At 34.8% G+C, this 11,375-nt stretch overlaps 1 protein-coding gene across 1 annotated transcript; it reads left to right on the forward strand.

Moving 5' to 3' along the window:
* The first annotated feature begins 2,501 nt into the window (after nt 1-2,501).
* Nucleotides 2,502-9,102, forward strand: NRPA2 (nuclear RNA polymerase A2). The gene is made up of 26 exons (XM_078963758.1): nt 2,502-2,817; nt 3,196-3,278; nt 3,375-3,503; nt 3,668-3,744; nt 3,826-3,889; nt 4,053-4,123; nt 4,228-4,305; nt 4,386-4,431; nt 4,520-4,700; nt 4,810-4,862; nt 4,961-5,034; nt 5,141-5,258; nt 5,343-5,430; nt 5,535-5,650; nt 5,728-5,855; nt 5,941-6,020; nt 6,154-6,395; nt 6,469-6,630; nt 6,718-6,882; nt 6,982-7,056; nt 7,140-7,243; nt 7,327-7,402; nt 7,502-7,630; nt 7,722-7,862; nt 7,933-8,400; nt 8,480-9,102. Exons 1-26 carry the CDS (start codon nt 2,610-2,612, stop codon nt 8,891-8,893), a joined length of 3,570 nt encoding a protein of 1,189 aa, XP_078819884.1. The 5' UTR covers nt 2,502-2,609; the 3' UTR covers nt 8,894-9,102.
* Nucleotides 9,103-11,375: the final 2,273 nt, after the last annotated feature.

Here is an 11,375-nt window from a genome sequence, read left to right on the forward strand (position 1 = left end):
AGCTTATCCATTTCACCGCCACTAGTAATCTCTCTCTTATATATATATATATATATATATATATATATATAAGAGAGAGAGAGAGAGAGAGAAAGAGAGAGATTACTGGTGGCGGTGAAGTGGATAAGCCTATTATTTTTTATTTTTTGTTTTTATAAAGTTGAAACATCCCAAAAATTTCAATAAAATTTAAACTTTATAAATAAACTATTTAACAAAAGAAGAGTTTACAAAAAGCATTGTTTCCAAGACATTATTTAAAACTCATAATCGCTTTCTACATAGTTTTCAAAACATTCACATTATTAGAGTTTTTCCAGAATAATAAGTCCAAAATGCGAGGATATGTACGGTCACGCCTTCGTCATGACAAGATCCACCGAAGTACCTGAAACCATAAACAAAAACTGTAAGCATGGAGCTTAGTGAGTTCCCTTAAAATACCACCACAACACATAATCATACTCATAACAACAAAAAGTGTACATACAGAGCCTTCAACATGTATGGACCGCTCACAGAACCTTCAACATATCTGGACCGCCTCACAGGGCCTTCAGCTTGTCTGGACCGTTCTCTGAGCCTTCGGCTTGACTGGTACGCCCTATTGGCCTTCAGTCTATATGGGACACCCTAGGTCTGTTGGCCTTCAATACTAAGCAAGTCCACCTCAACCCAAAAACACACACACACACAACCATGTCATCATACACATAACAGATAAGCATGCATATAACATACTGATATAAATATTACAGGGTTTGTTGACTGACAGAACAAAGCAATATAGTCTCAACCCAACCACACTACTTGTACACATGTGACCGGTAAACATATAGCCAGGACAGATAATAGGAAGATCTAATAGATCACTAGGCATATCATCATCCTATATACTAGGATACCAACCTAACAGATCACTATAACATGACAACATCATATCTACCAGGATATCGATCTAACAAATCACTACAACATGACAACATCCCATCTACAAGGATATTGATCTAACAGTTCACTACAACATACAAGCATACGATAAACCAGGATAACAATCCAAAAAGGTCGGCGTTAGTGCCTTCAACCCGCAAATACAGTGAGAAAAACTCACCTTGAATGTAGAAGCTCCCCAAAGGAAAATCCCTAGTTGCCACCCTGCTGGATTCCCGAGCTATCAATACCAACAACACACACAATTATCAATTCAGTTCCATGCTATAATCCATAATCCTTACTTGGGGTAAAATGATCATTTTACCCTTGACCCCACGTGAACCGAAACTGAGGCCCAAAACCAAAAGATCCACAAAGGCCTACTAATGGCTCAATTTTCTGAGTTGGGCCCAACCCCATATGGGTCTTATCCTAAGCCCATATTTTCCTTAAGTACAAATCAGGTTACCACAAACACCCTTGGGACAAACTTGGTTAAAGACATAAGTCAAAAGTCAAAGTCAACGACTACACTCATGCATGGCTAAGGGAGGCTCAAAAGCTCATAAGAGACCAAAAGAAGAGCTTAATAGATGCATGAAGCCCTTAAGACCATAAAGTTGACACCTTTATGCCAAAAGAACTCATGAACATCATTGGTCTGAAAGAATAAACAATTGGAACTTCTACTTCCCCAACAATCACCCATCCATGTCTAAAAGCATACAATTGAACCAAAGAAGATATCTAAGCAAATATCAAGCAAGGTTAGAACTTTATACCTAAAATGTGTTGGAAATGGAACAAAGAATCAAGATCTGAAAGCTCCTACTTGAACAACCACCTTGCACCAAAACTTTCTTCCCTTCAATGAGCTTCCAACACACCAAAACACACCCACAATGAGCTCATAACACTCAAGGAGGCTCTAGGGTTTCGAGATTATGGTTAGGGGCCATGGAGGTTGGGAATGAGGCCACCACCTGGAACTTAATGTGTTTAAATAGGGTGCAAAACCCAAAAATTAGGATTTCTCAAACAGTGTCCAACTTGTCGAATTCCCTTCACCAACTCGACGAGTTGGTCCTTAAAAACATGCGCCCTAAAAGCTTCCAACATGTCGAGTTTATGCCATAAACTCGATGAGTTGGCCCCTAAAAAGGGAATTTATTTTCATAAATGACCTTCTAGATTCTGGATGTTACAAAAGTATTTAGGATAATATGAAAAAAATACAAAAAAGAAATGAAAATGGTAAAATTCTTATTCAAGTTTAGTAATGACCAAAATGGATCAAAACAAAAGAAAATTCTTGATTTTAAACTTTCCTTACAAATAGAAAACTTTTTGGATCCTCTTCATAATTTATTTTCAAACCATATAAACCAATTTAGATCCTATCCATAATTTTTTCAAACCATATAGACCAAATTTACAGTATCATCAATAAAAAATGAGTTGGCATAGAATGTATTCGACTTAAGGGACCTAAAACGCCAATATACTAAACTTTTGTGCCAAAATATGTTAAAAAACGAACAAAGCGTCCAAACGTTCAAAATCTACAACCAACTAAACTTCTTCTTAAAACCCTAAACACAGAACCCTTCTTCCTCCCCACCGTAAAGCATTTGCAGTATCATCAGTTGAATAACGAGGACTAAGGAGTAAGGACCATGAAATCTGAAGCAGCAGCAAGGGTCTCAGGGAGGCATAGAATGACGCCGCACCTACCCAACAATCCCGACTATGAACCGTTAAGGGAGCTTTTCAGCCACCATATTCATTCATTCGACCACTTCATCGAATATGGTCTAGAGAAGGCACTCATGAACATCAAACCCATCGAAGTCGTGGATTCCAACACCCAGCTGAAGCTAAGAAATATCCTTTTACTTGTTTTCTTAAAGTTTTTTCATTGAAATATAATTTTATTGTAACAGGGTTTAGTATACCTTTTTTTTTTTTTCTCATCACTTAAAAAAATTGGTTTCTGGAATGGAATTTGGAACTTATTCGTTTGCAGGTTTTGTTAGCTTATTAAACTAGAAAGTTTTAGTCTTTAAATCTGCTCTACTGCTCTGATGAATAAATTGGTTTTTGTGTTCGCGTTTTAGAATCCAATTGGCTTCTTATTAACTGTAAGACCATGAATTCATTCTTCTTGTAAAAAAGAAGAGAAACTCTTGAATATGCTGGAATCTGTTACCTTTTATACAATTTTTTTGGTCATTTTTGTTTTGTTCTTGACCCACATCATACTCTGGTTTGAAAAACCCGAGCTATATCCTCCCCAAAAGGAGCGCCTTTCTCGGACAGTTCGGGAATCTCTCTATCCATTTGAGGTAAAAATACACAGCAATAGACAATTTTACCCTCTCCTTCCCTTAACAGGAAAAAATACATAAACTTATTGGATTATCTGTATGTTCATACTACAGTGTAGACAGGCCAAGATTTCCTATACTGGTAAATTTTTGGTAGATGTTTGCTTCAAATATGGCGATGGACCTGGTGGAGCTGTTATAAGAGAAAAATTTAACTTTGGACAGTTACCTGTTATGTTAAAGGTAAGCAATGTCTCTTCATTGATCTTTATTTTATTTTGGTATAAGAGACTCTTTGTCACAAAAAAATTTAATTCTGGACATCTATTTACCTGTTATGTTGAATGTAAACAATGTCCCTTCATTGTTTCTTGTTATTACTCATCATTTCAAGAACCTTTTTGCAGTCAAAACTTTGTCATCTTAAAGATGCTGACCCTCAAAAACTGGTGTCTTGTAATGAAGAACCATCAGAAATGGGAGGGTGAGTAATTTTTATGGTTTACTATTTTTTTTTAAGTCATATACAGGGACTTCAGTTCTTTAATTCTTATTTCTTATGTAGGTACTTTGTATTAAATGGACTTGAAAGAGTTGTCAGGCTATTAGTTGTGCCAAAAAGAAACTATGTAAGTTGATTTGTATACTCTACAGAAGTTATTACAATCTTTAAAAGAATTGATAATGATCTCAACCAAAATAAGAATTGCAACATTGCATAGATATTTGCTCCCCACTTCTTTGACTTTTTTATTGACCACTTTTTTTAATCTTCAATGTCCATATTTGCAGCCGACTAGTATGGTCAGAAGCGCATTTAAAAACCGAAGAGAAGGGTTCACTGATAAAGCTGTGGTGATAAGGTTATTATTTTTTAGAACACAAGAGAAACTTCTTCTAAGTTTCTCCATTCTTTTTCTAGGTTTAGAATATAGTTGTTGATTTGATCTTTCTGTTACCTTCTCAGATGTGTTAGAGAAGACCAATCAGCTGTGACTCTCAACTTATATTATATTAGCAATGGGAGTGCAAGGGTTGGATTTAGGTAATTAATAATTTATATTGTAGTAAAAGTTTTTGCTTACTATAAATAATTACAGCCGACTGTTTTTGTAACATTTGTAGGATACGAGGGAGGGAAAACTTGTTACCCATAGGTCTTGTTTTGAAGGTACTTTAATGTACATATTTATCCAATATCTTGCTCTTTTGACATGATTTGTATGTAACACATGTGTTATCTTGTTAAATTTCAATAGGCACTTATTGATACTACTGATCATGAAATTTTTATGAGTTTGACATCTGTCTACAATGAAAAGTATGAGAAGGCAATGGGTTGTGTTGGAACTCAGATTTTGAGTGAAAGGGCAAAGATTATTCTTAATGAAGTTAGAGACTTGAATTTATTTACTCGCATCCAATGCTTGCAGTATATTGGTAATTAATTATAATCTGTTATCACCCTTTTTTTTTTACTATTATTACTTAATAGTCAACTCAAAGTCAACTAAATAAACTCCATTCTTCTTTTCTCATCTTTATTCAGGAGAGTATTTCAAACCTTTTATGGATGGTATGGAAAACGAAAGTCACTCTGCTGTAAGTGTATACAAATAAATCTTTACATCTTTTATCAGTTTTGCAATCTTACTTTCTCTTTTTTAACCTTTTTTAAAAAAACTTCTTTCGTTTTGTAGGTTGCTGATGCTGTTCTAAGAGAATTCATATTGGTTCATCTTGATAACAATCATGATAAATTTAATCTGCTAATGTGAGCCAATCTCAATCTCATTTTATAGATTATTCACTTTATATGGTAAGAGTTTTGAATTTCTTGGCTTTGAAAGTTCTGACATATGTTTTTTTTTTTTTTTCAGCTTCATGGTGCAGAAGCTTTTCTCTTTTATTGATCAGACCTCTATACCAGACAACCCTGATTCATTGCAAACTCAGGAAGTTCTTCTACCAGGTCACTTGGTTACAATATATGTTAAGGTAAAAATCAACTACATTTATTTAAGCATATATACATTTTGAAAATATGGAAAGAGTAGACAATCTTTTCCTGCTCATTTTCAGGAAAAGCTCCAGGAATGGCTGCTAAAAGCTAAAAAACTACTTCAAGATGAAGCTGATAACACAAAGAAAAACTTTGAGTTTGGAAGCTGTATGTTCCATTCCATGTCACTCTATAACTTTACTCAAACTCTAGATGTTAAAAGATTGTTGATCTAAATCATTGTTTTTATTTTTTGGTTTTAATTATTTCAGTAGCTGATGTGAAGAAGGCATTGGATAAGAATCCTGCAAAACAAGTCGGTTCAGCTGTTGAAAATATGCTGAAGACTGGAAGATTGGTTACACAGTCGACTCTTGATCTGAAAGAGGTATTCATTTATTTAATAAATCTTTTGTATAAATTGTTAAAAAAATATAACTTTGGGTAATCACATTTGTTTTATAGAAAGCTGGTATGACAGTTCAAGCAGAAAGGCTGAATTTCCTCCGTTTTTTGTCACATTTTAGAGCTGTTCATAGAGGCTCATCTCTTGCAGGACTTCGTACTACAAGTGTGCGTAAATTGTTGCCAGAGTATGTAATTTAAATTTAAATCTAAATCTATATCTTTTTTATTTTCTTTATATTATGTATATATTCTTTTCTTCCTTATTTACAGGTCATGGGGTTTTGTATGCCCTGTTCACACGCCAGATGGCTCTCCATGTGGACTGCTGAATCATTTGACTGCATCATGTCGTAAGTTCACACGTTTTTTGATGTTTTGTTTTTTATATCTAGAATTTAAAAAGTGTAAAGAAATAAATGAAATGTATTCCTATTTGTAAATGTATTATATTCTTGATGCTAATAGATGTTGTTCTCTTTATAGGTATCACCTCGTATTATGACTCAGAAGGAATAATCAGAGATTTCTCAAAAATAAACAAATCTATCCTAAGTGTTCTGGTTGGAGCGGGTATGACCCCTGCAATTCCCAAACTTGTCAAAGCTGGTCCTCCTGAAATTCTTCATGTTCTACTTGATGGGCGTGTTGTTGGTGCTATTCCCACTGATAGAGTTGAAAAAGCTGTCAACCATTTACGAAAATTAAAACTATCAGCAGCTTCAGCGGTTTGCATCTTTCTATAATTCTTTCTTTTACCTTTTTTTAATCAATTTAAAAAATTTATATAATTAAAAACAGATCCCTGAAGATCTGGAGGTGGGGTATGTACCTATTAGCATGGGGGGTGCATTCCCTGGTCTTTATCTGTTTACAAGTCCTTCAAGATTTATACGCCCTGTTAAGCAGAAGTTTCCAGAGGAAAAAAAGAATAACATTGAACTGATTGGTCCCTTTGAACAGGTAAATATATAATTATATGTACGTGATCAAGAAACAGAAGAAATGTTTGTTTTTAAGAAAATGAAAATATTGTGTGTTTGTTGGTAGGTGTATATGGAGATAGAGTGTCCAGATGGAGGAAATGGTGGAAGATTAAAGGAGTTTCCTGCTACTCATGAAGAAATTCATCCAACTGGAATACTTAGTGTTGTTGGCAATCTTACCCCTTGGTCTGATCATAATCAGAGTCCAAGAAATATGTACCAGTGTCAGGTCTTTATTTATTTGTTTTTTAAAAAAAATAATAACTTTTTGATGGATTCTTGTTTTAGTGGTTAAAAAGATTTTGAAATCTTGGATTTATACTTGCAGATGGCAAAACAAACAATGGGGTTCTCTTCACAAGGAATCAATTGTCGTGCAGATCAAAAGCTTTATCACCTTCAGGTTTCTCTTTCTCTTTTAACAGTTTTATATAAAAAAAAAAAAAAAAAAAAAGGATTATTTTTATATAAAATTGGTTATTGCAGACTCCTCAAGCTCCGATTGTTCGCACTGCTACATATGAAAAGTATAGGATTGATGACTCTCCATTAGGAACAAATGCAATTGTGGCAGTGTTGGCTTATTCAGGGTAATTGTTTTCTTTTAAAAAATATTTTAATTATCTTTTTTCATGGTGTGAGTGTTTTTCATATCATCATTATCATGCATCAGATACGATATGGAAGATGCTATGGTTTTAAATAAATCGTCTGTTGATCGTGGGTTTGCTCATGGACACATTTATCAGGTAAATAAATCCCATCTCTATGCTCTATATATAGATATCGATGTTGCTAATTTTGATTTTGTGCTAATATGATTGATGTATACTGTTTACATAATACAGACTGAATCTATTGATTTGGCTGATGAGAAGAACAAATCCAATCGTGCCAATAGAGTATTCAGAAGAAGCAATTTAGATAAAAAATCACATTCATTCATCGATTCAGATGGACTCCCATTCGTTGGCCAGGTTCTTCTTCTTCTATTTGAATCTCTACTTTTTTCTCTAATATATTTTCTCTATAGAATGTTGACTAGTCAACCACCCTACCAACTTTCAGAAAATAAAACCAGGCGAACCATATTACAGCATGTACAACGAAGTCACAAGCACTTCATTCAACCAAAAGTTAAAAGGCTCAGAACCTGTAACAGTCGATTACGTTGCAATCGATGTCAAAAACAAAAAACAATTACAAAAGGTAATTCAATTTACTCATTTATTTTCTTAAAAATAAGTTCATTAATTATCAAAATCATATAATCAAACAGGCAAACATACGATTAAGACGTGGCAGAAACCCCGTAATTGGCGATAAATTCAGCAGTAGACACGGTCAAAAAGGTGTATGCTCACAATTATGGCCCGATATCGATATGCCATTTTCAGGAGTTACGGGAATGCAACCCGATTTAATCATAAATCCTCACGCGTTTCCTTCTAGAATGACAATTGCAATGCTTCTAGAATCCATAGCTGCAAAAGGAGGCTCTTTACATGGAAAATTTGTAGATGCAACACCATTTTCTAGCTCAGTTAAAAAACCAGATGGAACCCTAGAAAATGAAGAAGACTCTCTCGTTAATGAACTCGGGTCAATGTTGACTGCACGCGGGTTTAATTTTTACGGTACAGAAGTTTTGTATAGTGGAGTTTACGGGACAGAATTGACTTGCGAGATTTTCATCGGTCCGGTTTATTACCAACGGCTCCGGCATATGGTTTCCGACAAGTTTCAGGTAATGGAATGGAATCCCCAATTCCGATTCTGACATTTGCTAGATTAAAAACCTTGTTTCTCACATGTGTGTGTTTCAGGTTAGGTCAACAGGAACGGTTGACCAGGTTACGAGGCAACCGATAAAGGGGAGGAAGAAAGGAGGTGGGATTCGGTTTGGTGAAATGGAAAGGGATTCTCTTCTTGCACATGGAGCGGCTTATTTGTTACATGATAGGCTTCACACCAGTTCTGATCATCATATTGCTGATGTGTGTTCGATTTGTGGGAGTATTCTGACAACATCGCTGATTCAGCATCAGAAAAAGGCGATGAGGGAGATTGCTGGGCTGCCACCTGGCAGGGTACCGAAGAAAGTTATATGTGTTAATTGCAAGACAAGTAAAGGGATGGAGACGGTTGCTATGCCGTATGTTTTTAGGTATTTGGCTGCGGAATTGGCGGCTATGAATATAAGGATGACGTTACAATTAAGTAATGGAGCAGGGGCGTGAAGGTAATTTTGTGTAGCCTGTGTTTTTTTATACGATTTTGAAACGTTTTTGTAAGTTATATGCATTGATATGTTGTAGAATGGAAGGGTTGAGTTTTTTTTGGTGAGGAAACAGAGTATTGTTTTGTTGACGAGAGTAGAATGGATATATGTTTTGAGTTCAATGTATGTCAAACGCAATATAACATTTGTTTTGTTTTGTCCATAGCACCTCAACATTGCATTCAGTTTCAACAGGTCCCTCATGTCACATGAGAGGAGGATGTAAGTAGCACTGCCTTAAGTATCCCATTGACTTCCACCAAATTATAAGCTTGAAAATGGCATCATATTGTATTAACCAGAACATATATAGCATCATGTTATATTAAGTAAACACAAATGCTAGATGTTAAAGATAACTATTATTCCAGCTAAAGCTTCTTCCATCTACTAAACCATGATGTATGACTACATTAGCAAGTAACTGACATGCAAGTGTGACCATTTCATTTTGTCCTTCATTGTATTTCGTATGTCAGCTTTGTTTTTCTCACACATTTTCACTTGAGTACCAAGATGTGGTCAATTTGTGGAATAAACACACATTTCAACCTAAATACTGCTTTAGTAAGGGCATAGAACAAGTAATTTAAGCTACGTTTTGGGTTTTTAAGAGTGTATCAAACAAGGCTCTTTTGAATGGATTTAATCTATCCATAATGCGTTTGAGAAAATCAAAGATTGATTGTGCTCGTCTCGTATCTTGGCCCTTCCACATTTCAATCAATTATTTGAGGTTGAGTGTGATGCAAACATTGTTGGTTTAACGGTTGTTTTGGTACAAAACAAACACCTTATAGCTTATTTCAGTGAGAAAAGTTGAATGAAACAAAGAAGAATTATAGTTAGTATGGAATTATATGCTATTGTATGTGCTCTAGATCATTGGAGTCGTTACTTAGTCGCCTAAGTAGTTTGTTCTACATTCTGATCTAAGTCGTTTGTTCTACATTCTGATCATCAAGCTTTAAAACATATAAATGGCCAAAACAATTTGAACTCAAAACATGCAAAATGGGTAAAAATTCTCCAATCATTTAACTTTGTTTTAAAGTATAAAACATTAAGTTCTAACATTGTTGCAGATGCCATCTCAAGAAGATATGTCATGCTTGCTATTCTTGGGGAAGAGTGCTAGGATTTTCTTTCATTAAACAATTGTTTCTAAATGATCTAGATTTTTCTAAAGATATTAAAGAATGCAATGTCCTTATATCATCCAAGAAGGGTTTATTTTCAAGAACAACAAAATGTGATCCTAAATGAGGAACCATAAGGGAACTACTAATTAGGGGTTGTTTGTTTTTTGTCTACAAATCTGCGTGACCTTTTCTATCTACACTGTGCAGACCATGCACAGACATGAGAGCTTGAAATGTGTTTGATTTTCAGAAGTCCGCAGACAAAGAAACATCTACACGAGGTCTTCACGGCACATACCTCTTCTGAGGTCCACACACTTTATTCAATATGTAAAAAACACACATATTTCCCTCGATGTTTCAACACCTTCCTTCTCACCACTCAACTCTCCATCCTTCATCGGTTGACGCACCTCCTTCAACCTCATCTTGCGCCGAAGATGTGTCCACCGACTGATTCCATTGCTATCTCTCCACCTCGACGCTGTTGTCGTCGTCTGTTCTTCCTTTGTCGGTAATGTTGGATCTATATGCCAAAGAATCATTATTGATTGACATTGCTAATGACATATGATCTTATAGGGTCACACCTTAATCAAGTTGATATTTATTGAATATTTATTAAATAATTTGTTATTAATAAATAAATTCAACTCTTGTATTTAATTAGAGAAAAATTATTGTTCAATGAAAACAATATTGTAAGAAGTAGAAAAATAGTCTTTATTTGATAATGTATTATATAATAAGTCATGTACAAAGTTTTGGATACTTTGGTTGTAGACGAATAGAGGTTGCTAGTCAACCTCCATCATCTTGTTCACCATGCCTCATCTTTATAGTCCATATTTTTAAATATTATATTCAAGAGGCCATGTTTGGATGGGGTTATAAATAAAGGGTATTTACATGAAGAGGTTACAAGTTTTTTGGTCTAAAAAACTCCTTTTTCTCTCAAAAACCATTAGCAACAAGAGCTTGGAGCTCTTTCCTCTTTTGAAGACATTACTTGCTTTTGGTGTTAATTTTGTGTATTACTTTAGTTCTAAGTGATTAAACACTTAAGGTTTAAAGAACAAAATTGTACTAGAAGAAATCTAGCAATTTTGGTACCTTATTCTTGTTGGTGGATTACTTGTAGAGAAGATCAAACTCCTTGTTCATGTCATCTACTTCAACACCCCAACTCCAAGAGGGTCCAAAAGCTACAAATGTTGTAATTTCTAAACACCTTATGGTTGTTATAATATTATTCTAACCTCTTTGAAAGGATCCTTGATGATTTGTTTTGTTGTCACA

This window comes from Lactuca saligna, chromosome 7 (assembly GCF_052625555.1).
Source record: "Lactuca saligna cultivar CGN05327 chromosome 7, ASM5262555v1, whole genome shotgun sequence".
In the NCBI taxonomy this organism is placed as follows: Eukaryota; Viridiplantae; Streptophyta; class Magnoliopsida; order Asterales; family Asteraceae; genus Lactuca; species Lactuca saligna.

Bases quoted from the DNA above. Each gene is read 5' to 3' on its own strand.
- NRPA2 (XM_078963758.1), top strand. From the start codon at position 2,610: ATGAAATCTGAAGCAGCAGCAAGGGTCTCAGGGAGGCATAGAATGACG. The intron at 4,863-4,960 runs GTAAGTGTATAC...TTCGTTTTGTAG, and splicing joins AAAACGAAAGTCACTCTGCT to GTTGCTGATGCTGTTCTAAG. The intron at 7,403-7,501 runs GTAAATAAATCC...TACATAATACAG, and splicing joins CTCATGGACACATTTATCAG to ACTGAATCTATTGATTTGGC.